The sequence below is a fragment of the Scleropages formosus genome, chromosome 13 (assembly GCF_900964775.1).
Source record: "Scleropages formosus chromosome 13, fSclFor1.1, whole genome shotgun sequence".
Classification (NCBI taxonomy): Eukaryota; Metazoa; Chordata; class Actinopteri; order Osteoglossiformes; family Osteoglossidae; genus Scleropages; species Scleropages formosus.
The window spans coordinates 28,817,153-28,845,076 of record NC_041818.1 but is presented as its reverse complement, the minus strand read 5'-3'; the positions used below and the strand labels follow the sequence as shown (position 1 = coordinate 28,845,076).

Below are 27,924 nucleotides of genomic sequence, written 5' to 3'. Positions count from 1 at the left end.
GTCTGCTCTTTGTCCTGGATGAGAACATGCCAAATTATTTTTCAAACCAAAAACTTTAAGATAAGAAGTGCAACCCATGTCTTTTGGCATGAGTCCTCTTCTCTGCAGCCTGTCTTACCCAGTTTTACCCAGTCTTACCTATGCTGTGTTTAGATGAAGGCAATATCTCCCTCTTGTGGAAAGAATGAACACCATATCACAGTGCATGCAGATCAATGCAGTACATATTTACACAAATTGATAGATTTTCATTTATGCCTCATTATAACTAAATACTTGGGATGTGTAATAATATTAAATCTGTGACAAGCTGGCACCGCATTAAGTCATTGCATAATGTTATGGGAGATGTTACAGTAAAAATGGAGAGGCAATAGATCAGGTCAATGGAGAAATATCAACTGAAAAACTGTCACACATTGCGCTGGGTCATCAGGTTAATACTTTATTTGTTTGATTGTAGCGGGATGGAAGAAAACAGGAAGAAGGAGGAACGAACAAAGAGAAACCATGAGGTTAGACTGTGGGACGGCGGGGTCACCTGGGCTACAAGCTTCCATGTCAGACAGCTAACAGGACACTGAAATCCAGAGGGGCTGAAAGGAGCCTAAGTGACAGCAGGGGGTTTCTCAGGCTGTGATCACTTCACTTCAGCACAAGAACATCAGCAGCCTGTTCCACCTCACTTCTTTGGCTCAAACTGTGGACCGGCTTCAGTAACTGCTCGTTTTTCCCTTATTCTGTCACTGTCCAAGATATCCAAGTGATTCATGGTTTTTTATGCCATGAGGTATGCTATCCAACTCAAATTTGGAGATGCTCATTTTTTTTTTAATCAGAAATGAACTCTCCATGTATAGATGTATTTAGAAGCACAATGTGCCAAAGTTTGTAAATAGAGCTTCTTGTTGTTCTTCACAACGAGAACAACAGGTCTGTCCTGTCGATGAACTCATCGTTTCATGTTCCTTCTCATCAGGTGCCCCTTAAGGCATAAACACTGATTTCAAAACATCGCTTGCCTGCCCCCCCCCCCCGGCTTTACTTTAATGTGTTCACAGAGCTATGGGGTGTGTGTGGGCAGTTCCTGTGTTTGATGAACCAGCGAGACCACACAGGGCATGTCACCACAACAAAAACCATTGTGGGACTTCTGTTAAAAGAAATCCATTGGAAAGAGACAACGGTTGTGTACCGTAGACATGCTCAGTGTTTTCACATGATTTATTTTGGTTTTCCTTTTTTTCTTAAAGTGACACCAAAGGCTTGTAGCCGCAGTCCACCACACGAGTGACCTACACTTTACTGCGTGACGCTTTACGGTGTGCCTTCCACCAGTGGGCAGTGTTGCAGGTTCATTGCACAGCCCAATCACACGACTCCAAAGGCCACGCATAAAGCAAGGGGGATAGGGGGTGGGGTCATGACCCAACAGCTCCCACACTGATTGACAGGAACATGGGCCAGCTATATATTTTTGGTTTTCAATTTTGAAAACACAAGGGCACGAAATATATATGAAGACCTAAAGGAAATAAAAACAAAGCAAGGGCACTGAAAGAAAACTAACGGAAATGAAAGTGAAGCAATTCCAGAGTCTATTGTAAAGAAGCAAGTGATCTTCATGCTTGGTGAATACAGAACCCAAGTTTATAGACATGTTCCTATAGGACTACTGTATATATACCAGATCTCATGACAAAGTGACTGTGGATCTTTAACATAGTATTATTCAAGTCAGAGAACATAATCCATCTACCTTTTGTTGTTTTTTGTACTTCATTAACCTCATGACTAAATTACATTCATATTTCTGTGTACTCAGACCCCTTTTTAAACAGAAGCCTCTTCTGTCTGGCAAAAGGGAAAAATGTAAAACAAATGTAAGTCATATAAAAAAACATAGGGACATACAGATGATGGAGAGGTCACCAGGGACTAGGGAAGTCCGCCGAGACAGACTGTATACCCTCCCCACCCCACTCCAGCTGGGGGTGGGATTTGGGGCAGATGATATCGTTCCCCTCGTCTGTCCACACAAGAAATGAAGGGAATATATCTGTCTGCCACAGAACCCATCCAGCAGGTACTGATACAAAGTTGTCACTTATGAAAGCGAACCCCCTTTCCTCAGCCCACCCGTCTCTGTCATGACGCAGGGAGCTCCATTTTAGACACAAACTGGGCTGTACCTGCCTCCTAAAGTGTCTCTCTGAAATACCACAGGGCTCAGCCCGAACGCTCTCCTCTCATGTTCCTTGTCTGTCTCAGACCCAGCCGAGCAAATATTGTGTCTGGGGACACCAGGGGGATGGAGGGGTACAGAAAAGGCCACTAAAGTAAGGGTGACATGTCATGTTTTAATAATTGGAAGAGATGAGATGAATAACAGGAGAAAATTGGAAGTACATAAACTAGCATCTGCTCTACAGGTTTTCCCATGTGGCCAGTAGCACAAAATGTCCCCAAGAGTGAGCTCAGCTAAAATCTGGAATATAACAGCTGATAACATAACTGACTTCAAAGTCTGGAGTTGCACTGTGCAACGCCCTACAGATAAAACTAAAGGACACCCTCAACTTGACTTTACACCTCCTGTCATTTTGCCGTCCGCTAGTGGAGGCACAACAGATGCGCTAACTTTACAGTTGGTCATGACTCATCTTTGCTGCAGATAAATTCGACTCGAGCCACTGAGTCGCCCGGATTGCCGCTTTGCGAGCAGCAGAGTCCTCTGGTGGTTTTTCGATCTAATGACTCGGTACAAAGACCACAGCAGCCAACTTGTCTGGCACAGCGCATACTGCAAATTGCTCTAGCATGGAGAGGCAGAGGATGCCACGCCCACGTGCCGAACCACATGCACACACCCACACATACAGGCACACACCCGCACAGCGACACACAGGCAGGTATGCATCCCCGCATACACGTCCACACACCCACATGTATGTTACACAGTGTCGCGCGTAAATGTACACGCACAAGTACAGAAGCGCTCACCTTCTAGCTCTCTGACCTCTGCAGTGTGCAGTGATGCTCTTTCAGACTCGTCCCTTTTCTTTCCTAATATGTTACCAGCCTCAAGTGAGGTTTTTTGTATTTTTTTCTTTTTCTTTTGCGGTCACTATAAAGGGAAGCAGACTGAACTACTTTTGCAAAACACACACCCTGTTAGCTGTAATTATTGTTATATCATAGTTATTAATATTATAACAAGTCTGAGAGGACAGTTAATCGAGCACTAGTACTACCACAGAAAGAAAGGACAAAAGGAGAGAGGTGTACTGGAAGTGCTAGATAAATGGGGGGTGGGGGAGGGGTAGTCCATCTTTGTCTGTCCTCCGACCCCCCCTTTAACTCCCCCTCCAAAGCTCCTCCTCCCTTTACTCCTCATCTAAAATTGCCTAGGTCTCATCACTACTTTACAAAAGAGGCGTGGGGACTGAGCAACTATATTCAGTCTCAAAGGAGAAAAGAACCCCTCCCTGAAAAAGCCCACCCTCCTCCTTTAAATATTCCGCTGCTGGGTGTTCCCACCTATGGGTTGTTGCTGTCCCGTTTCTTGCCGCTGCTGCTGCTGCTGTTGTAATGGCCAGGGTTGGCCACCAGTGGGTGTGGTGCTGTGCCAACATACGGACCGGCACCGTAGTTGAAGAGGGCAGGCAGGAAGGGCAGTGGCTCCACCTTGTCCCCAGGGGCCATCATGTTCAGGGCCATGGGCAAGGCAGCCAAGTTGTAAGGGTAGGGGAGTAACTGTGGACCATACAGAAGTTGGTAAGGGTCAGGGTAGAAGGGCAGCTTGGCCAGTTCCCCGTTGGCACCTATCTTTCCCAGTGGGCCAAACGGGATGGGGCTGGCAGGGTAGGATACTAGAATGTTATCCTCATGCTTTTTACTGGAGCGACAGCCCCCAGGCACAATGAGAGGGAGAGGAAACTCCTGGACTGGGTACCCCATGTCCCCATGGGAGGCTGTCGTGGAGCTCTCCTCAGGCTTAGGCTCTGGAGGTGGCGCCCTAGGCAGCAAAAGGGCGTGGGCTGAGGGGCGATCATTCGCTCTGGAGGAGGATGGAGGCTGCAGAATTTGTGGTCTCTCATGGCCCTGGGCCCCCCTTGGTGTAGGGATACTTTCCAGTTGCGCTCGTGCCAGGAGGTCTGTGCCATGTGGGGAGCAGCAGGGTGACTTAGAGAGTTTCTGTGGGGTGCAGCTTGCTGTGGTCTGAGCAGCACAGTACTCTGGCGTCTCCACTTCTTGTTTAGGCACCAGCAGGACCATCTCCCTCTGCTCCTTGGCTCCATTTGGCTTGGCCTGTTGACTAAGATCCCTTTCTCTCCCTACGAAGGACGGCATTGATAAATCCTGTGCTTGCCTGGCACTGGGGCTTTTACACAGGGCTGTTGCCCTGAGATCTTGGGGTATGGTGGAATCTTCACTCTCGCTGTGTGACCTCTTGACTCCTCGACTGGGAGTGCACCCTTCCTCATGATTTGCAGCATCTGTAGCTGCCACAGAGCCCCTTCCACTGGCTCCCATCGTTATAGGCACTGTTGCAGCAGAGTTAGGTCTGGTCTGCAATTTCAATGCCATGCCTGGAGACCTTTCCCCCGCTTCACTTTTTGGTGCTGGACTATTTTTCTGGCTGCCTTTTTCTCCTGGGCTTGTGTCTCTGAGAGTTTTGAATGAACTTGTCTTATCCTTGGATTCTTTACTACTGAGAACCAAAACGCTGTGCGGGCTAGAGGACATGGTGGTGGCTGAAAAAGGAGGTTCCTGATGAGAATGATTGTTTTTGGCAGAAAACCCTTCATTTCTGCCCACTGAGGTTATCCCAATTTCAAATGCTTTGTGCTCTGCCTCCACTTTTCCCACATGCTCAAGACTGGGGCCTTGAGACTCACAGCTTCCGTTGGACTGTGGGGTTAATACAGGGTAGCTAATGACTGGGATGGACTTAACTAAGGCCGACTTAACGTCTGAGTCTGTAGAAAGTTCAGGTAGCACTATCCCTGGAAATGAAACCTCCTTATGGGAATGAAGGACTGCACCTTCAGCCTCCTTGTCTGCAACAGAGCTGCCTGATTCATGACGTTTCACGTGGCGCCCAAGTGCAGCAGCTGTTTTGCACACTTTGGAACAGTGAGGGCATGTATGTCTGATTGAGGGCCTCCTTCCCACTCGGCCTGGGCTCCCCTTCCCTAAGCCCAACCTCTCCCTGTCTAACTTCTGTTCTGTCTCTAAATCCAAGTCCGGTGGCTGGCTCTTTAACATGGGGGAAGGCTGAGAGGGGGCATGCTGGGTCCTCTGGTGTTTCTCCAGTCGTGTCTGTGTGGAGAAAGACTCTCGACAAAGCAAGCACACAAACTCTAGCAAATGTGTCAGCTCATGCTTGTCACGCTTGCGAGGGGTGGAGAACCGTCGTCCACAGGTTCCACACTCAGGCGACTGGTCAGTCAGGTGGTGTGTCTCCTGTCTGGTAGATAATGGGAAGGGGGCATCCAGGAGAGGCTGGAGAGGGGACTGAGGTGAGCTGAGTCCAAAGAGTGAGGTTTCCTCTTTTGTGTCCTGACCTTGCTGTTGTTTGGATGGAGTGGAATTTCTGTGTGTACTCTCTGTGGAGTGTTCCTCAGCTAGTCCTTCTGCTTCTTTCCCCTCATTCTCTCCTCCTTCCTCCTCCAATTCCTCTCCCTCCTCAGCTTCCTCTTCCTGCCCCTCATCTTCCTCCTTGTGGTTGTGTCCCATGAGTTTCTCTGCCCTCCTCATTAACCTGAGAGAGTGCTTGTAACGCAGTTTTCGCTGCCAGCTTGTCTTCTTAACCTTCTGTACGTGTAAGGCCTTCCGCTTGGGTTTGTAGCTGTAATAAGGCCGCCAGAGGTTGTCTTCTGTGTCCTGGTCGCTGTCCTCCTCTCTCACCTCCTGACGGAAGTAATACTGTCTGACCTTGCCATGGGCTTTAGGAGATTTTGAGTTCTTTCTTCTGATGTCTCCTTCTGCTTGCTCACTGGGATCACGGTGGGGTCGATGTCTGTGCCGGTGGTGGTGATGGTGTGTGTGTTGAGCCTCTGTAATTTCCTGTAAAGTAGAGTCAGTCTTTTTTGGTTTGTTGGGCAGTGGAGAGCTCTTATCCCTCATGAGGTCTGTCTCAGAGATGCTCCGCTTGACAATGGCCTCCTCTCCAATACGCACTGTGATCTGGCAGAGAGGAGCAATGCCTTTGACCTCAGATACTCCTGCCATACAGGCTGGCTTAGCCATGTAGGTTATGCTTTTGTTGTGCAGTTTGCGTCCCTTTTGGGGTCTCGCCTTTTCTTCTCCCACAGTTTCCTCTGCATTTCCTGGTTCATCTGTGACAGTTATTCCTTCCCCCTGCCATGAAGCTTGTCTCTGGGCCCGGATGTACTCCTTCAGCATATGCTTCTTCAAGGGTTGGTGCTTGGCCTTGGGGGACAGCTCACTTCTGGTGGTCTCTGGGGAAGAGCCGTCATGACAGCTTCTGTCAACCCTTGCGGTTATCTGGTTACTGTGAACAATGACAGAGGAGGAGACAGCTGTTCCATGCACAATGACTGACGGCTTAGGGTGTCCATAGGTGATAACTGAGGACAGTCCGACTTTGGAGTCACCGTTGCCCTTAGGCAGTCTAAGAGTGCTGCTGCCGATGGGCTCTTTTTTGGCTGTCTCGCTTTCATTTACTCTCATGGGTGTGTCCAACAGAGCAGAGGCAAGCTTGGAGGCTTCCCCTTGATCCAAACCCACGTTGCTGACTCCAAATGGAAAATTAGTGGGGCCATGTTGTATGCCCTGTGGGTGACCATCTCCAGTGAGTGAGTGCAGCTCACTGGGGCCCAAAGCAGAGGTTAGACTGCAGTCCAAGGGCAAAGGCAGGGGCACAGTAGGGTCTGGGGGCAACATTAAGCTGTCAGCAAGTGACTGACTGTATGTTTTGTAAGGCCTCTTCTGGGAGCGCATGGGCAGCAGGCGGTACAGCTTGAGGGCATTGACCTTTTGCTTGTAGCCACCGTTAGCTGTCTTCTCACTAGAGATAAGGCCAGGGCTGATGCCATGGAGGGCTTTCTGATGTGTCTTGAGATTGTAGTAGGTGGCAAAGGCCTCCCAACAGAAGATACACTGGTAGCGACGCTCACCAGTATGCCAGACCTCATGTTTGGTGCGGTATTCGGCCAGGGCGAAGACCTTGTCACAGTAGCGGCAGGGGTATTTGCGGCGCCAAGAGTGTACATTTGAGTGACGCTTGAGGCTGGACAGTGTCATGTAGGAGCGCTCACACACAGCACAGAAGTAAATGATGTGTCCATCCACCACTTTCACAAAGTGGTCCTCCTCACCTAGCAGATCTGCCTGGGGGAAACCACGGGAGTGCTGCCGGAGGAAGCCCCGCCCTTTCTTTGGAGGTCGACCGGGCAGTGCATGACCTTGCTCAGGTTGGTCTTCCATCGCTCCCACTCTCTCTCCTTCGTCATCCCCCTCTTCAAGCGGCTCTTGCTTTGTTTGAACTGGCAGGATATGCGGGGCCTGTCTGCAGGCTGCCTCATGGGACTGGAGTCTCTTGTTGTGGATGAAGGCTTTGCCACAGTGCCGACAGCTGAGAGCACGCCCGCTGCGGTGCAGCCTCATGTGGACTGTGAGGGCTGAAGCAGAGCTAAACAACCGGTGGCATACCCCACACAGCAGTTCAGGCTTTGGGACCGTTTGACAAGAGCCATGAGGGGGAGGAGGAGAGAGAGTGGGGGGCAAGGAACTGGGGTGAGGAAGTCCTGATCCCCTGGGAGGGCTGTCCAGCCGCCCCGGTTTGCCTCGTGAACTCTGCTCCGGCTCAGTTGGCCGCCGGCCATGGAAGGCTGCAGTGCTCATGTTGAACAGTATCTGAGCCGTCTCTGTGGTCAAGTGCTCAGAGTCCAGGCCGGCAGGGAAGCTTTCCCCTGTGGCTTTCTTTGGATATACGAGCAGTGGTCCAGATTGGTGAGACTGCAGAGGAAGGTTCTGGAACTGGGAAGCAGAGCTCACTGTGGCAGAGGTGGGTGAGGATAGTGAGTCCTTCCTGGCAGGTGCCGTTAGATCAATGGGAGATGAAGAAGAGGGAGACAGGGAAGTCACAGGCTTGTTCTGAAGGTGGTGGAGCTGATTACCTATGGAGGTGGCCATTTTCCACGGGGGCTCCTCAGAGCCCATGAGGCAAGCGGGAGAGCGTGGTGAGAGGGAGGAGGGGCAATGTTTTTCTGTTGCTGCGAGGCTGGGGAAAACCATGCCAAGGGGAAAACAAAGGGGTGTTTTTGCGCTCTTGGCGGCACCCGCCTTGTCTGTCTCCTCCATCCCTTCGATTCTATCCTGTCCACTTTTGCTTTTCATGTGATTGGATTCCTCCACTTTTAGACCAGCCAGGAAAGGCACACCCAAGCTCCGACCTGCTTCACAGAGCCACGTGGTCCCTGTGCTGCACACCGTAGAGACGCGTGAGGTGTAGATGTAGTCCAGTAGGTTGGACAGCACCCTTGACTGCAGATGGGGCAGCTCAAGCACCCGGTCTTTCTTGAGGAGAGCCAAAGTGGAAGAGGACAGCAGCTGTCTGAAATGTGGGCTGCAGGCAGCAAGGATGCTTTGGTGCGCGAAGAACTTGGCTTCGTCGGCGGCGACGAGCGTGACGTCACAGAACGGGGCAGGGCCAGCCAGCCACTGCTCATTCAGCTGTGAGAGGAGCGCACCCGCGTGGAAGGGGTCCCAGACGTCTGTCCAGGACACCATGACCTCGCACCAACACCTGCCGGCGAGAGGGGCAGAGAGGGCTTCATACAACATTGGGAAGTACACAGTTTTATTAACGGAAGGCAATTATCACTCATTTGTTGTGCTTCAGTTAACACGTGGGTCTTGTAGTGAACATTAGCATTGTACTTTTGCTTTCATGTTGCAAAAAGAGTGAATGCTTCATGTTCACATGTTGCCGCTGCATAATGTGGCAAAACAGGAGGGTATGTTTAAAATGTAGGCATTTATTTCCACTCTGTCTGCCATCTATTTCCATCTGATTCTCATTCAATCTACAGTTAATTCTAAATTGATCCAGGTGAACAAAGTATTTGATTATTTTCAAGAAACAAAGAAAATTCTGCAGAATCCTTCCAAAACAGTTGATGTAAGGCACTTTAGAAGACAGAAATAAGTTAGTGACTGAGAGAGACAAAATGTATTGTGAAATATTATATATAAAGTAGCAGGGGGCGCGGTGATGCAGTGGTTTGGACCGGGTCCTCCTCTCTGGTGGGTCTGGGGTTCGAGTCCCACTTGGGGGTGCCTTGCAGCGGACTGGCGTCCCGTCCTGGGTGTGTCCCCTCGCCCTCCGGCCTTACGCCCTGAGTTGCCAGGTATGCTCCGGTTCCCCGTGACCCCGTATGGGACAAACGGTTCAGAAAATGTGTGTGTGTATATAAAGTCAACAGCTTTTTGAATATTTGAATTTATCATGTTCGTTATGTGATGACATACACATTCGAATCTAAGTTTATATAAAGGCTACATTAACTAAAATTCCTGGTTAAATACAAAAATCAAAACATGTTTTAAAAATGTCTGAAAAAGAGTTTTGGGGGGTTGGGTAGATGGAAACAGCTATGCAGCCATGTAGATTTTGGTACTGGCCTGGCAAAGAGCTCGGACGGCATTTTGAAGATCGGCTCTGCATTGCTGTTGCCTAATAGAAAGTCATTCTGAGCTAATCAGGATTCCCCAAAATAGAGTGCTGACTGATACACAGCCAGGGGAACTTAAAATAGGCCTGTGACAAACAGACGGCAGAAAGGGGCTGCTTCTGGTCACAGGCAGGTCCCTCCCTGGTAACCGCTGGCGTCCTCTGGTTTGAGTGCAGGTCCTGATCATTCAGGCCACACAGGGTTTTTTAATCTCGTTCACTGTATCCGGTATGCTGTGTCACAGCTCAGCGAGGGAAGCCAGCACAACGCCGTCGCTTTGCAATTTTAATTTCTTCTTGCTGGCGGTAACGGCAGACGTCCCACTTCGCAACATCCGCAAAGTACGTTTAATAAGCCTCGTTGTTGTTGCTGCTTTTCTTTTCCGCTAAGCCTACGCAGCGAGAGACTGAGGGTGGATGGCCGTCGGGCCGTAATGATGCGACAGAAGAAAAATCCTCCGTCATGCTTCTACTCTTGTGTTTCTGCCCCGTTGGCCGAGGCAGGCAGGCCGCTGTAAAATTCCACAGGCAGCCCTTAACAGATAGAAACTAGGTCAGCACTGTTGTTGCAGAGAGAAGAGGAGGGAGCGAGCGAGCGAGAGAGAGAGAGACCAAGGGCGAGTCGGGAAACGGGCGCATGCACTCACTGCAATTCGCAGGCCGAGGCTAGCCATGCTGCTAGGGCTCAGGATCATACTGACATGTGTTGCCAACAGGCCGACGGCGTGCACAAAAACGCACATTCGGATGTACCCGCCATTCACCAGAACACCCGTGGACAGTGCGGTACACAAACTGTGTGCCCTGGATGAAGAAGTTAAAAGTGTGAAACAGTTGCGCACACAGTCAAACAGTACGGACATGGCATACATCCGGTATGCAGGTTAGTGCTATGTTTGTGCGCACGGACTGAAATGATGCGGGTGGAGGAGTGTATTCACTGCATGATGGTGCGCGTACATGTCTGCAAGTCATGGATGGACACACAGACCTGTGCTAGCATGTGCACCAAGTAACATGACAGTCCTCCACGGACCAGAGAAACTAGCAGAGAACAGCTGACATACAGGCCAAGACAAAGTCACGATTTCACCCAGTGTTTGCGCTGACACACACATCCACCGCCCCCTCAGTGCCGCTCTGCCGCTCCGTCTCCCTCTGACGCACAACGCCTCTCCACAAACAGGCCGGCCAAGCGTGACGGAGGCTATGTGCAATCCCCTCCCCCCAGGCCGCCTCGTACCACCTGACCCCCGGGGCCCCAATGCCCCGGGCCCATCACTTCCCAGGTTGCAACCAGCCAGCCCTGTGAGGGCCGCGACACACCGGGACCAGGCCAGGCTGCCACAGTGGCCTCCGTACCAAAATAGCGCTGCTCCGTTTGCAGGGGGCCACATCTGCAGCCCCGTGTTCTTGTCTCTGCGGGTTCTTCCCCATGTCCCGAGTCCCATTTTGCCCTCAGCTGTTCATTCCCATGTCATGCTCACATAATTTTTTAAAGTCTTCCCCCTGCAGCTGCCCTTTTCCTTTTACCACCCTAAAAACATCATTTTATATTGCTTTATGCATTTGAACTTTCAGCCTTATGTTTGCATGTATTTCAGTGACTGTTATAATTAACATGAAGCTGTTCTGTACTCAGCACCGAGGAACTTCCTTTACAGGGGGCTACAGGACTGTAAGAAGACACAGCAAGCACACGCATCTGAAGCTACGCAACGGAAGGTGTTGAGCAACACGCTCATTGGCTGCACCTTCTCACGGCACTTATCCACGTGTGCTGGGTGTGGAAGCTCTCCTGTATGGATCTAGATTTGGGATGAGAGAGGGGAAGAAGCTCATCTAGGGCACAGTACTGGAGAGCTGCGCCACCTGGGTCCGTGCGGGCAGCCGAGGGGCCAGGGGGGGGTGGCTGGGGCTGTCGACAAGGGGTCTGAACTCTGCGCAACCTCCGACCAAACACACAGTCCTGTAGCCAGCTGAGGAGCATGGGGAGGGGAAGAAGGGGGAGTTCACTTCAAACACAACTTTTCCTTGTACAGATTTCATGGTCTCCTTGTCTCTCAGATCCTACGTGGAGCTTCGGGCCTCTTTGCCGAAAGCCAACCATGGCGATTTTACACACGTCTACCCTCCGAAAGGCAGCACTTTGCACAGTCTGTGAGGTTTTAGCCCAGCAAATAAGTCCTGTAATTCTGTCAGTGTAAGTGAATCATGGGAAGTATTAGCCTCAGTTTGAGGAGTGACGGCGTCAAGGAAACACTTGCCGGAAGATGTTTCTGTTGGTCCTTGAACGCAAAATGAGACGGTGGGCCTATTTTCGTTTCAACGTGTGAAAATCTGTACTCTACCGTGGGTCACTGAACTATGGTAGCCTTTGTCACAGCGCACCTGCCGTGTCGCGGCGGACACAACAACGTGGTGGTAGCACGAGGAGACGATTGCCGGCTGCCATTAACTGGGAGCGGTATGCAAATCCCACTGTGAGGTCTGTCCAGCAGTGTTCCCATGGTAAAATGGCTTGTTGGCATTTAAAGACTGAACTGATAAGAAGAAATATGTGACGGCATTGAACAGCGAGGGCTCACTGTCCTTTGACCTCTGACCTCTTGGCCCTGCGGATGTATGACACACTTATCACTTATAAAATTGGTGATAAAAGCGAACCACAGCGGGGCCAATAATGAGGAATGTGGGAATGTTTGGCAGACCTACTTTTTTTTTTTCTTGTTTGGGAAAGGGTGGGGTGGGGGGGCTAAGGAAATAACAGCAGGACCATGACGTCAATGTGCCCTCCTGGTTGGAGCAAGATCACTGCTCCAAACAGCGACAAGGAAAAGTGGATGTTCTAATGAGAAGACGGCAGAGCGGGGAGGCACCGAGCACCAGGAGATGGCTCTGCGTAGTGGGTGCATCCTCCGGGAAGCGCACGGCTGTGCGTCATACACAACTCTCAGGGTTATTTTGCCATCGAAACCGCCACAAACAGAAAAGGCCTCGGAATAACAAAGCGCCCTCGCGTGAGACGCGCTCTAACCCCGTTCCAGAGTCACGGACCAGGAGCCTCGAACCCACAGAGCTTTTAAAATGGGACGTCGCTGCTTTTTTTTTCCGTCACGACCTCATCTGAACGAGTCGCTGCTTCTGAGAATGCGCTGCGTGGTGCGCCAGCAGGACCGGAGGGGACCGGGGAGAGGGCCGCATTAACGCCGCACACACACGCACACGCACACACACGCACGCACTCGGAAACGCTGATGCGCACACACGCAAAAGGAAGAAAAAAATCACACCGAGTGCCCTTTTTCGTACTAAACAAAAACAACAAGAGTGGAGCGAGCGAGGAGAAGCAGCGAGCAAAGAAGAGAGAGAAATGAATGAGGTGTCGAACGCTGTCCTCCCTCTCGCTCTCCGCTAGGTAAGCACACAACAAGGAAACATACCTCGGGACGGCTCCAGCTGCATCTCCGCTGCGATGTGTTCACTCGCTCGCTCTCTCGCGCTCTCTCTCCCTCCTTCTGTGTGTGTGTGTCTGTGTGTGTGTCTGTGTGTGTGTGTGTGTGTCTGTGTGTGCTGTGTGTGTGCGTGCTTGCGTGCGTGCGTGTGTGTGCGGGGAGAGACGGCACACACACAGGCAGCAGTGTGTAAAGACGGAGGGCAGGAACGGCTCTCGCTCTCCCTCGCTCACTCGCTCGCTCCCTCGGCCTCCCTCTCTCTCTGGCTCGCTCTCTCTTGCTTGCTCGCTCGATCGGTCACTTGCTTCGCCTGCTCGTTCGCTTCAGCACTGCCTCTGACACATGATTCTTGGTGTTTTTGCTTTTTCCAACAAGAATTCTTCTTTCATGCCCCTCTTTTTTTCTCTTTCTTGCCTCCTGCTCCAGAATTTGAGTCCTTTTTATTTCAATGTAGTTGCGCACTCACTACTTTGTATACACACAGAGCTCAGAGATAGGGGGAGACGCAGAATGAGGGAGGGAGGGAGGGAGGGAGGGAGGGAGAGAGAGAGAGGGAGTGAGCGAGCGAGCGAGTGAGCGAGCGAGCAAGGGAGAGGACGCCATTTAAGCAGTTTGTTACAAGCACTGCCAGTCCCCAAAATGGCTGAAAACAAACAGGAGCCATGCCAACAAAAAAGCCTGGGCAGGGGGTGGGGGGTGGGGGCGGGGGGACAGACAATGGTCCGAACGGATGCGCTGCTCCCAAAATGAGCAAAGTTGTTGAAACAAGGCAGGGAGATTAAAGGGAGCCGGAGGAGGCAGAAACGTGTTCGACTTTCCATTTTCCCTTTTACTGTATCCGTCTGTCAAGCAGCACCAAAGTCTGGCTAACTAACCAACTAACCAACCAGCTGACTTGCCACTTGACTAATTCCCGTTGCCTTGTTCTGAGTCACGGCTTTGCTCTAGACCAGGGCTGCGTGGTACACCTGTGTTGCACGTGCATGTGTGTGTTCGAAGGGACGGGTGACACCTGTTCCACCTCGTGCCCGGGACCCTGCCCCCTCGCCCAGCGCCGACGCCGAGCTGCGGGAGTCGTGCGCTCAGCTCGGGCCAGCGAGAACAATTTGGGTCAGAGAGACAGTGGGGCAGACAGCGTGACACGGGGCAGTGCGTCCCCGGGACGACGCGGGGCCGACGCAGGGGGCTCGGGGGAGAGGGAGGCCGCAGCGGAGCGGTGAAGGGAACGGCTCTTGGAAGATTCTGGAACCCTCACACTTCCCTCCATTCTATTTTGCGTTGAGCCAACCCTCCCCTTCCCCCCATCTCCCGGCACCCCTCCCTCCTGCCCTTTCTCTTTGTATACCCGTGCACTTGTCTCCATGGGAACCGCGCTTCGATTGGGTGCCGCTCCTGTGACCTCTCCAGCTTTTGGAAGAACTTTGTTGCTTTTTCCCCTCCGATCCACTCTCACCTTTTTATGTGTGGGGAGGACACGTTGCGTGTGAATGCGTGGCTGCCTATGTTTTTAGCACGTATGCCCGTCGGGCCACGTATCGGCCTTTTGCTCTGCTGAGTCGGCCACGCGCTGCTTTAAAACTTTCCGTCGTGCGTTTCAGAAACACATTTGTGTTCGCCAGTGTGCGGCTGTACCACTCTGACATGTACTCTTGTGCAGTGTGTTTTCGGGCGCTTGCCGAGGACGATGGAGAATGGGGGGGCGTGTCCTTGCGCCTCCCCAGTGGGACTGTTTCAGGTGAGTTAAAACTGCACCCAGAAAATGAAGCTTTCCTTTCTTACAGTCAGTTCTTACGGTGCAACTTACAGCTCCATATAACAAGTGAACTAAAACAGTGTTTTGTGGAACAACTTCCGGGTGACTTAAAATACTTAGCTTATGTCTCATAACGCCATAAAAGTTGCGCAGCGTTCAGCACATAAAGCCATGGATGTGGACACACCGGCACATTGCCGTCCACGGCAGATAGACCTGGAAACTGCGGGGAAACCGTACATCTCCTGATGACCTCTGTGCGAAAGCAGCCTGATGATCCATTCAGGGGTCACATGGGGTCACTGCTGTTTGGCAATAGATATTTGTTCTCAAGCAAATTGATTGCACGCTTCAGTGAATTTTTCTCTATTATTTTTTCATATGGGCGGCACGCTAGCACAGCGGGTTTGGCAGGGTCCTGCTCTCTGGTGGTTCTGGAGTTCGAGTCCTGCTTGGGGTGCCTTGCGACGGACTGGCGTCCCATCCTGGGTGTGTCCCCTCCCCCTCCGGCATTACGCCCTGTGTTACCGGGTTACGCTCCGGTTCGCCGTGAACCCTCTTTGGACAAGCGGTTTCAGCCAGGGTGTGGGTGCATGATTCTTTCATATGGAAGCCGTGTTTTCATTATCCTGTTGTGACTCCCTTCTTCACTTGGAAACATCTCTATCACTGTAAAACGACCGCATGACGTACAGTGTGGTCCATCTGGACTCGGCTGCAGGGACACGACACAAATCCATCTCAGGTGGGGTCCCGTCCACAGTGAGTCCCAGCTTGTGCCCTGTTATTAAAGATAACCAAGACTGCCGCGATAAGCTGGTACTGGAAAAAGATGGACGGGTGATGGACGGATGATGAATGGACCTTCTGATGCACTGGGGACCGAACCCACTGGATGCCAGGGACAGGCCAACGGGGGGATGTCCACATTAGAAATGCTGCAAAGGAGACCAGGATGAAGACCGGAATGGAGAGGTGGTCCCATGTGGTCTCTGGGGGTTCGTGCAAGGAGAGGCGTGGATCATGGCAGAGGGTAGGCCTGGGAACTGCCTTGCACAGATGCTAGATAGGATCCTGCCCACTGTGTGTGTGGTTCACTCAGAGACTCCTCAACCAAGATGTGCGCATACAAGCTATAAATCAACTGTGCGCGCGTGCGCACGCACATACACGCACACATTCTGACATGCAGAACCACAGACCAGTCAGATGCTCTACATTATTTATTACGGTGCGGCTGAAACTCATACCCTGGTTATAACCAGCCCTGGAGAGTTCAGCCTCTCTGTCATTTTTGTTTATAGCTTCCAAGTGTGAAACAATGGATTTTAAATGGACTTTGTTATATTTCTATTATGATAATAAATCTAGTTACAAACATGTGAAGAGTGTAACAGTGATTGACTAAGACAAGGATGCAGCCATTATGTGCGATGGTCTGAGGAACACTTTTGGAAAAGGATGATTTCTAGGTGCGCATTAACAAATGCAGTGACGTTGCTTGTTGGAGAGCAGCTGAGGTCTGAGGTTTGGGTGACACCGATTGTCTCTGTGTCTCGGGTTTGGTTTGGTTTGAAGACACATTGAGAAGTAAAAGAGCACCAAGCCAACCAAAGAGACTGAAAAGAGCAGGGACAACCCACAGTGTCCGCACAGAGCTCGCATGGAGAGACGCAGGAACGAGGGAGCGACAGAAGGGCGAGAGAGAGAGCCGCAAGGAGGGACTGGAAGAGTGGGGTGGAAAATCGGCAGGGAGGGGTGCCTGGTGGGGGTGGGGGGGGAGTTTTTCCGCTGCCAGGGAAAGAACGGCTAAATCAAATTAATTAGCTTCTTCATCTCCCAGCAGCTACTCAGGCATGCTGTACCCACCCGGGGAGCGGTAGGGTTGTGGGGGTGGGGGGGGGGGGGGGGGGGGGCTGAGCGCGCTTGTTGTGTTTGTGTTCCGTTCTGGACGGACAGGACAGGGGGTGACCGTCTGATAAGGGGCCCGGTTGTTTTGCTCGTGTTCAGCAGCGAGGAGAGAGGGCTCAGCGTCGCAACCGCGGAGGAGGAAGCGATCACACACTCTGGTGCGGCGGCCCTTTTTTTTGCGGCTCGGCACTCGCTGCGTTTCACATTTCCTGTTCCTGCGGCTGCACGATTTCGAGCGTGTTGTCAACAGCCCGCTTCGCTCGCCCGTCGGGTCGCTTTAAATAGAGCCAAGTCGAGCACACCCAGAACGAAAGAGGAGGAGACGCAGAGAGCAGGACAGAAGGACAGGAGGACGAGAGGATGGAGGGAGAGAAAGGAAGGAGAGATGTGTGGCAAAGAACATGGGGAGGTTTGTAATTAAAAACGAGTCCCCGTTGAACGAAAACAACAATGGTGGTGCTAACACGAGGCGAGAGAAGGAGAGGTAAAGAGAAAGAAAGAGGGAGAGGCAGATGGTCAGAGAGAGTGGCAGCTCGCCAGCAGAAACAAGAGGCCACGGAGGAGAGAAAAGAAATGAAAGAGGGAAGGAGGGGAGAAGGGCTGCGAGCATAGGAGACCTGAGGAGAGTCTGAGACGGAGGCGGCCGCACAGTGCAGCCCGCGTGTCACATACACCCTGTGGGCCAGCCAGCAGCTGGCGGACAAAGGGAGGCCAGTGGAGATGAGGGCAGCGACCGGGGGGCCGCACAAGGGAGCCCACGTCAATGCGGAGCCGAGCGGAGCCGAGCGGAGCCGAGCGGAGCCGAGCGGAGCCGAGCGCAGCGGCGGCACCGAGGAAAAGCAGCTGATTTCGCACCCAGACTTCTGCAGGAAGAGGTGCTGGGCGTCCACAATGAGCAGCCCACAGGGGTCCCGTCTTTCAGAGCCTGTCCCCCCCACACCCCGTCCCACTGAAACCCCATCTGCTTTGGTTCAGCATCGATTAACAGTTCACAGCCACTTCAATGCCTCATTGCGCAGGACGTGTCGGAGTCCAGAGAATCGCAGTAAACTGACCCCCCAGTTCTGAGGCTGTGCCAAGAAAAAGACGGCAGAAGTGAGCAAATGGAAGGATAAACCAATCCTCCGAGAAAGAAGCGCGCACATCCACTAACGCTCTCGCTTCACGAGGTTTCATCCGCCGTTCGGCCTTCGTCTCATTTATCAGCCTCCGTGTCTGTTTACGCAGCCAAGTGCGCCTGCAGGACACAGCGAGGCGGGATATGCAGCACTCCCTGGCAGGGTGGCTCGGACACCCCTAGCATACTGAGCAGAGTGAGGAGGGGTGCTTACAAAGGCACGCAGAAACACACTCACATGTGCAAACATACATGTAAGCACACGCACAAGCATGGTCCTATAAACACAAGAGCATACACATGCTGTCATGACAGAAAGACAGCACGGGGGATGCTGGACCCAAGTGCAGGATCTTTCGTTAGAATCAGGCAGGCTAGACGGGTTCTCGTGGATGGGGACGGGCATATGGTCAGTTGATGGGCGAACTGGGTTGCAGCGAGGATCCGAAGTTGTGGCCGTGGGGCAAAGCGAGCAGTCATATCCAGGGGAACATGGAACGAGACAAAAGGGAAAGGACGCAAGGGGCTTTGGAGCAGGAATAACAAGGAAGTACTTGAGAGCGCAGAGGGAACGGTTGTCTCAGGATTAGTGAGATTTTGCAACTAGAGGGCGGTGTTTCAGTGCCTTAAATCATGCTGGTCCTGATTGGCCTCAGGTGTCCCCATTAGGTGAGCGGTGGGGGGCATAACAGTAAACCCCCCTAACAGGCAGCTCTTGCCACCCTGCAGCCATGGGAAGGAGGACGTCCTCTAAGTTGCAGCACTGGCCGGTCCAGGTGGTCCCGGTGGAAATCGGAGATGAGAAAGGGGTCTAGGATGTCACACGCCTGTGCCCTAACTACGTTCATTGCCCATAACCTTCCCAGTCCGCTAGGTAATACAACCCTCCACAGTGTTACTGGGAGTAGAGGAGGGAATGAACCCCTTCGGGTGTCTGGAACAGTCAGGTCCTATATGGTTTAAGCAGTGAAATGTGGGACAGATATGTAAGTGTGAGGACAATTGCAACTGGTAGGTGATGGGGGGCGATGCATCTGATGATTTTATAAGGATGGATATAGTGGGGGCTGAGCTTCTTGGAAGTGAGCTTGAGTTGGATGTCTCATGTGGAAAGCCATACCCTTTGCCCTGATTGGAAGATGAGGGTGCGGCAGCGTTTGTCGACCTGTTCTTTGTAGTTGTGTGTTCTCTGGCGCAGGTGCTCCTGAACTGATCACCAGACCTCCTCGTTGTTCTGGAACCAGGACTCGACGGCTGGGGCATCTGAGGGGCCAGGGTACCATGGAAATAGGGGTAGTCGGTACCCCAGGAGGCACTGGAATGGGGAGAGACCTGCTGAAGAGTGCAAGAGGGAGTTGTGGGCATACTCGGCCCACGACAGGAACCGTGCCCACTGGTCCTGCTTCCGGCTGCAATACTTTTGGAGAAATCAGCCAAGGTCCTGGTCAAGCTGCTCGACTTCCCCGTCAGCCTGGGGGTGATAACCGGAGGTGAGAGTAACCGACACATCCAGTTTCCGCCAGAAGACTTTCCAGACCTTGGACACGAATTGCGGCCCTCTGTTGGAAACGATGTCCTCCAGCAACCCATAGAGGCAAAACGTGCTGGAACAACTGTTCAGCTGTATCTAGGGCACTTGGGAAGCGAGGCAATGGGACCAGGCGACATGCTTTGGAGAATCGGTCTATGGAAACCAGTATTGGTGTTGCCAGCAGAGGCAGGTAAGTCTGTTAGAAAGTCTACTGCAACCTGGGAGCAGGCTGAGACAGGACAGGGAGCGGTTCTGGCAACCCAGTGGGCTTTTGGTTAAGGGTTTTGAACTGGGCACATACCTCGCACGCCTCCACAAACTCTTGTACGTCCTCCTGGACAGAGGGCCATTAGTACCTCCTCTGGATCAGGGAAAGAGTCCGTTGAGTGCCTGGGTGGCCAGCTGCAGGGGCATCATCCACCCAGTGGAGCAGCTGGGATCATATCCCCGCAGTGACATACTCTCGGTACCGGATTTGTAGCTCCTGGACAGGGCGTAAAGTGTTCTTTGTACCCAGATGATTCGTTGCGGTGAACCAGAATCTGGTAAAAAAAAAAAAAGAGCACAACGGGCTTGTCAGGGGCTTAATCCTAACTTAGTCCAAAACTACAGGCTAGCCTCCCTCCTTTCCTTCCTGGCTAAAACTCTAGAGCTGGAGGCCTGTGATCAACTATCTCCTCGATAGTTATCTGTCTGGTTTCAAAGTTGGTCACTCCATGGAGTCAGCGCTCCTGACAGTGTCTGATGCTCTCCAGTCGGCTAGAACCGCCTCCCTCTCCTCAGTCATCATCTCCTCGATCTGTCTGCAGCATGTGACGCTGTCAACCACCAAATTCTACTCTCTTCTCTTACCTTAGGATCAAAGGAATGGTACTAAGATGGGCTGAGTCCTACCTATCTGACAGATCCTATCAAGTGGTCTGGTAGGGCTCCTGTTCTTCTCTTCTGCCTCTCTCAGCTGGTGTCCCGCATGGTCGGTACTGGGTCCTCTGCTCTTCTTGAGCTACACCTCCTTCCTCAGCCCTATCATCGCCTCCCATGGATTCAAATACCACTGCTATGCAGATGATACCTAGCCCTTCTTCTCCTTTCCACCTGGAGCATCAGACATTTCTGCACACATCGTAGCCTGCCTCTCTGTATGGATGTCTGATCGCTACCTCCAACTCATCTCTCCGAAACAGAGATCCTGCATCTCCCAGCTGGCCTATCTTCCTGTCATGTTCTCTCGATCAAACTGGACAACTTACTCATTTTGCCGACCTCCTCAGCTAAGAGTCTGGGAGTGATGACTGACTCAATCTATCTTTCTCTCAGCACATCAAAGCCACAACCCAGACCTGCAGATACTTCCTGCATAACATCCGCAGGATCCATCCTTACCTCACAACTGGCTCTGCCCAACTACTTGTCCAGGCCATGGTGACATCCCGTCTAGATACTGCAACTCTGTCCTGTCTGGCCTTCCCACTACTGCCATCAAACCTCTACAGCTGATACAGAATGCTGCTGCAGCATGAGTTGTGTTTGACTTGCCGAAGTGTTCCCATGTATCTCCTTTACTCGTTTATCTGCACTGGCTTCCTGTAGCTGCCTGGATTAAATGTAAGACCTTGTTTATGGCCAACAAATGCAGCAATAGAACTGCTCCCAGCTATCTACAAGACTTGATCAACCGCTACACCCCAAATAGATTGCTACACTCTTCCACATCTGCCCGCTTGGTGGTCCCGCGCACAAAAGGTAAAGCACGGAGGTTCTTGGTTCTGGCTCCGTTGTGGTGGAACGACCTCCCCCTCTCACTCAGAACTGCTGAATCCTTCTCCACATTTAAAAAGGGTCTTAAAACTCATCTCTTCTAAACTCACTTTGCCCATGATCTAAGTTCATGTAAGGTATAATTGTTCATGATGATGCTCGGCTCAGTCCTTTACAGAGCCACTCCTGCAATGTGATGTAAATGTTTATATGTATCTCAAAAAAAAAAAAAAACTGCTAGGAAGGTGATTAGGAATCTGAAATATTCTGGTAAAATTTTATGCAGCTACTTGTGTGATGAAAGTCGGTGCATATGGTGAAGGAAACAAACTGTACTCTAGAGTCACACATTTGCAGCTTTATCTCTTTCTCCTGAGGTAATGCACAAATTGTATTTTCTATGAGATGTATGTCCCTTTGGAGAAAAGTGTCTGCTAAATGAATAAATGTAAATTGGTGGAGAAACATCTTGGTAAATGAGGTGACTAAGAACCCGATGGTCAATCTGTCTGAGCTCCAGAGATTCTGTGTGGAGACAGAAGTAACTTCCAGAAGGACAACCATCACGACAACACTCCGCAAATCTCGGCTTTATGCCAGAGTGGCCAGATAGAAGCTTCTCCTCAATAAAAGACACATGAAAGCCTGCTTGGGGTTTGTAAAAAAGGCACCTAAAGAACTTTAATTGTGCGATACAAGATTCTCTGGTTTGATGAAATCAAGATTGAACTGTCTGGCCTCAATACAAAGCGTCATGTCTGGAGGAAACCAGGTAACACTCATCACCTGTGCAATACCATCGCAGCAATGAAGCGTGGTGGTGGTAGGATCATGCTGTGGGCCTGTTTTTAGCAGCAGGCACTGGAAGAATAGTCAGTGTCGAGGGAAAGCTGAATAGAGTAAGGTATAGAGATATCCTTAATTAAAACAGCACAATGAGCCTAAGTATAAAGCAAAGACAACACAGGTGTGGCTTAGGAGCAACTCTGTGAATGTTTCTGAGTGGCCCAGCCCCAGCCTGTACTTAAAGACATTACAATTACATTTATTCATTTAGCAGACGCTTTTCTCTAAAGCGACATACATCTCAGCGAAAATACAATTTGTACATTACATTAAGAGGAAAAGACATGTGATTCTTAAGTAAATGTAGTTAGTTTCTTTCCACTTGATGCACCGATGTTCCTACCTCGAGTAGGTGCATGAAACGCAGGATAGATGAATCCTGAACTCCTTCCGACAATTTCTTTTTTAAAAGGTTCACAAACATTTACATACAATACAGGAGTAGCTGCTGTGTAAAGGCTTATCTGGGGATGATCATGAAGCTATGATGCATGAACATTTACACCATACATGAGCTGGAGAGATCTTTGGCAAAGTGAGTCCAGAAGAGGTGAGTTTTAAGACCTTTCTTGAGTGTAGAAAGAGTTTCAGCAGTTCTGAGGGAGAGGTGAATTCCACCACAATGAGCCAAAACCGAAAACCTCCGTGCTTTACTTTTCGTGCGCAGGACCACCAAGTGAGAAGTAGACGAGCGAAGGGGTCTGGTTGGGGTGTAGCGGTTGATCAAGTCTTGTAAACATGTCTGGAGAGACCTGAAAATAGTTGTCGACCGACGGTCCCCCTCCAACCTGACAGAACGTGAGGATCTGCAGAGAATGGCAGGAAATCCCCAAATCCAGGTATGCAAAGCTTGTTGCGTCATACCTAAGAAGACTCACGGCTTTAATTGCTGCTACAATTGCTTCCTAAACTAAGTAAAGAGTCTTCATATATATGCCAATGTGACTTCAATTTTTTTATTTTTAATAAATTTGCAGAAATTTCTAAAATCCTATTTTCACTGTCATTATTGGATATTGAGTGTAGATTGAGGAAAACAATGAATTTAAATGATTTAACCATAAGGCTGCAACATTTACAAAAATGAAAAAAGTGAAGGGGTCTGAATACTTTCTGAATGGAATGTGTGTATGTATGTATATATATATATATATATATATATATATATATATATAATATATACAAAATGAGAAAGAAACACACACACAAGGGACTCTTGGATAGACAATTTCATAGAGCAGTGTTATTTGAGTCTCAGTTCAGATCTCCTTTAATGGGGATGCAGCTGGTGAGAAGTTTAGTCACAATGTGACTGCGCACTTTGCCATGTGACTTCTTGCTCAAGGCCCAAGAAGCAGCTGGTGGAGTAGTGGTTAAACATGTCTTTGGTGCTGAAGGTTGTGGTACCCCTGAGAACAATACGCAACCTGTGCTGTTAAAAGGCTTTAACAGTTTGTTTCAATATAAGAATGTCAAGTAAGCAAAACAAAAACGAGGAAGAACGCGCCAGTGTGCGGGTTTCACCAGTTCAGCATTCTACTGGCTACTTTTAGTTTCGGGCCCGAAACCCTGATCCCCAAATTAGGCCACACTGAAGGATTCAGAAGAATGAGCAGAAACCTAGAGGAGGAAAAGGACCCTTGTCCATATGCTGAGAGATGCTGAATGATGTTGAATGATGCTGGGTGATACTGGGAGCACCAAATCCATGGGATCAAGTGCAGTAAAATGCCATGAGAGTGTTTTCATCAGAGTGGGAAGACGAGTGCAGAGGTACGTTTCTTCACACGGAGCTGGAATGCAGCACGGATGGTTGAGTTACAACATATATGTAATTTACGATGACCTGGACTTACAATGGACGTCCCATTAACCTCATTATATCGAGTCCTGCTGTTTGGTCGCTGATGCAACGTTTGGTTTGCGATTCCCTTTAGGCCACTTTTTGTTAAAATAGCTGGCAATTACAGGAGTGTTCATCATTCATTAATGAATATCATTCGGCATTAAACTACAGTACTTAACTATATGCAGTTCAGCTGGACTGGTGACACTTTATTGCTCACAGTGAGCGCATCTGTGTGTGTGGCAACACTGCGATGGACTGGTGTCCCACCTCGGGCGTATCCCCATCAGCCTTGTGCCAACTGATTCTGCAACCCCCGCACATATGCAGAAGGCCCAGGCAAGCACTTCCGTTCTTCCCCTCCCTCTACCAGTGTTCTGGTTTGACAGGCGCTCACTTCAGGGTTTCCATTTAAACGGGCTGAGCTGCTCCACGGCATCTCGGTGCTCTACGTGGGCTGGAGCTCTCGAACGGCTCTTGGACTGCGCCAACGGACGGAGGTCACGGCGGTGCCGTGGAGGCGCGGCGGTCATCCTGCAGTGCTTGTGACCAGGGGCTGGTGGAACAGCGGTCATGTCGTAGTGGGGACCAGTTCCACAGCCTGGACACTGTGCCGATTGCAGTCGGAGCTCTCCGCCAATTCCTTCACGCGGTCTTGCTCTCTCAGGCAGAGGGGAGGTGCAGTGCAACAACATACAGTACAGTTGCATGACTCTGGATGGAAGATCATTGCAGCAGTGGGCATTTAAACTCTCAGCACTGCTTTCTCCGTGTCTGCGCATTGCTGAACGTGTGTCTTCTGTGGCTCCAGCGTTTGGTAGGTGCTGCTGTAACCCTGCGCACTTTCTCTCGGGATAAGTAAACTTACCTATACCTGTCTTTCTCTCTTTCACTGAGCACAACAAACTGCATTCATTTCAACAAATACTTTATTATATAAATTTACTTAACTTCAGCCACAATATTTAGGGTCCTTATACAGAACGTTTCATTACTGAGAGTGTTCACCTCATTCATAAGCTAACACGGGATACTGAACTGGAAATCCAACTCAACGTAAACATTTTCAAGCCAAAATAAATGTGATCAGGCATGCTCAAATAGCCAGTAAGTGTTTAACAGGGTAACCTTCACCCTTTGCGCTGTTATTCCATCATGTGCCAACTATCCTCCACCAGCAGGCTTTCGCCACCAGGTGGCGCTGTGCAGAAGACCGTGTTGCGCAACCTGACCGGAAGAAGCGGGCAACACCGCGGATTGAGCGCACGAGGGAGACAAACACAAGCAGCGCACAAGGAGCAGCGGAATGTTTTACTGTGTTTTACTCCAACAGCACAACGATTCTACTTACTGAACCTTGGATCTGCACACAAGTGACAGGCTACCAGACTCTTTTACAGTTAAACCGCGAATCAAAGGAAACAGTCAAAACACAGTTGCAAGAAAAGCAACATATAATCATCACTGTAACTAAGGAGTAAATGACCGTTTTTTCACACCAACTTACGCTGTCATTTTAATTCCGAGTTTGATATATGCACTAAGATACGTCATTATGAACCCAAGTCTTAATCATGAGTGATGAGGAAGAGTACAAGATGCAGAGAAAACCTTTCATGTATTGACGTCATTTGTTCATTAAAGCGAAGTTTTGTTTTTCTTTTGTACCCGCTACAAACAACAGCAACGAGTTGGTACGGCACGGTGGTGCAGTGGGTGGCGTTGCCGAGTCACAGGCCGCAAGTTTTCGGGTCTAGTTTGCACGTTTTCCTGTGTCTGCGTGGGTTTCGTCCAGGTGCTCCGGTTTCCCGCCGCAGTTCAGGTAAATTGGTGATTTCGGGGGGGAGCCATCCTATGATCATGGACAGGCATAGGGTTCAGCGAGTGCCCCCCAGCCTCGCCTACTGGTGGAAACTGTAAATTCTACACGAGCAAAGCAACAGACGAAATTAATCTGCTAATTAGTTTATTGACAACATCAGTATTTAACAGATTCGAAGGGGGATTCATTGCGCGCGTACGAAGCGCACAAACACCGACCGCTTGCCAGCACGCGCAACGCAGCAGGGCTCGCAAGGCCGTGCACACGTTCGACGCGTGCTCATTACGTGCATACGTACCGTGCTCGTGCGCCCCGCCCTCCTTCGCAACAGCGGGCCTCCCAGCGCGCGGATTACGCAACAGACCGGCGGCGGGCGCCAGTTCCAGGCTCGCGCACGCGGGGGGAGCAACTCGGTGGTCGTTCAGATCGTCTCTCCGCTCGGATGCGCTCGACGGCGCGGTTCTGGGGCATTTTAGGGGCCGAAGGCGCCTCCGTGGAACCGCGAGTCGCCAAGAACAGTCGGTCGGGCGCTGCGGCTCAAAAACAGCAGCTTCCATTTGCAGACGCGCTCCCCCTTCCGCCATGTTAACACACACACACACACACAGAGTTGGCGAAATCCGTCGGGAGGCCCCTTACCAACAAGAGGGAGACGGAGAGAGCAGTTTGACCGAGAAAGCGGAACTACAGAGCCGCTCACAAATTACTGGCAACAATAATGGATTCTATTAACACGCCTGGGCCCGCGGACGGAGAAGCTCAGCTCAGCCGCCACCGCCGCCATAGACAGTAGCTCGTCCGCAAACCTACCTAATGAGTGAATAATAATTTCGCAGGTTTAAATACACGTACGAAAGGCTCGGATCGGCAAACTGAGCCCCCCCAAATCGATACACATGATGATGATGATCCGCTTGCTCGGAATGCGGGGAGGCTCTTTCTCGACGCCCCGCTCCGACGCATTTCTTCTTAAAAATAGGGGCGCTCAATCCCAAAGCATTAATGAGGGGACGTTTTCTGAGAGAATAAAAGCGCTTTTTCAGGAAACAAAGCCATTCTGTCCCCGCGCCGCGACAGTCACGACACGACGACTATCCGCCCTGTTCGGCAGCATCCCGCGGCTTTATAGCAACAAATCTTAAGGCGAAGTAACAGAGAGAGGCTCAAGCTGACGCCGCTGGTCGTGCGAAAGCCCAGTTTGTAGAGAAAATGTGAAGAAACGGGCAGTTTGTGCCGTCGTGTCCGCGTCCACGGGACACCCTGCCAGCCTGTCTGCCGCCATGTTGTTCGAGCGAAACGCGCACATTTCTGCTCCTTCTCCTCTTTTTTCTATTCTGCGGCTCCGCCAGCTTCGTCTGTCGAGCTCGGCTTCATCCCAGCGTCACCACGCTTGTGTCTCACACCACGTTTTAATATTTTTACAGCTTAATACTGTTGCTGTTTGTCAACTTAGTTAGTTAGGTCGACGACGACAGTGAGTGACGCGCTGCTGGCCAATGTTACCGACTGCCTTAAGGCTTAGTTTCAGTCAGCCCATCGTGTAAGGACACCGACAAATATAAACGAGATTACTAACATTATGTAAATAGTTACCTTACGAGGGTAGAAAAACAAGATACTTAGAGAAACCACGTACTGTCTCACTAAACTTTAGTCAGATACCGCCGGCCTTCGAGTTTTCATTTACGATTTGGTGTAAAAACCTAACGTGAATTACAACAAAGCACGAAATATCGTGCAGTAAAGTCTTATTAAATCACACCGAAGCTAAAAACCAAGTTCCTTTAAAAGAAAAAATATTAAAAGCATTACAGGCTTTCTTCGGACTTTCCTAGACGACGTAACCGGCGGCAGCAGTAGCTTCTCGGTCTTTGTTTATATCGGAGTCCGAGGATCCCCACATATTCCCGAGAAATACAAAAAATAGCCCAAAAAAGGAAAAAAGTTCATATCGACCAAAAAGTTTAAAAAGATAATGTCGGCAGAGCCGCTTTAATTAGCCATATAAGCATCTTTTTCCAAATAATACATTTGGTTTTCCGTAAAAGTCGAGGTAGGCCTTAACGCGCGAGCTTCTTCTTTTCCAACAGTCGTAGCTGATCCAAAGCGAGACGGACGACACAGGGCGGATATTTTTTTTTATTTTTCCTAAGAGGGGACAATTTGGAGTCGGCATCACTCG

At 50.6% G+C, this 27,924-nt stretch overlaps 1 protein-coding gene across 1 annotated transcript; it reads right to left on the bottom strand.

Annotated features, from left to right (window-relative positions):
* Window positions 1-1,131: 1,131 nt before the first annotated feature.
* zbtb4 (zinc finger and BTB domain containing 4) lies at window positions 1,132-13,252 on the bottom strand. Its single transcript, XM_018733581.2, has 2 exons — window positions 13,147-13,252; window positions 1,132-8,776 (listed from the first exon to the last, which is right to left on the bottom strand). The coding sequence occupies exon 2, from the start codon at window positions 8,758-8,760 to the stop codon at window positions 3,541-3,543; it is 5,220 nt and encodes a 1,739-aa protein (XP_018589097.1). The 5' UTR covers window positions 8,761-8,776; window positions 13,147-13,252; the 3' UTR covers window positions 1,132-3,540.
* Window positions 13,253-27,924: the final 14,672 nt, after the last annotated feature.

Excerpts from the sequence above, each read along its gene's own strand:
- zbtb4 (XM_018733581.2), bottom strand. The coding sequence starts at position 8,760 with ATGGTGTCCTGGACAGACGTCTGGGACCCCTTCCACGCGGGTGCGCTC.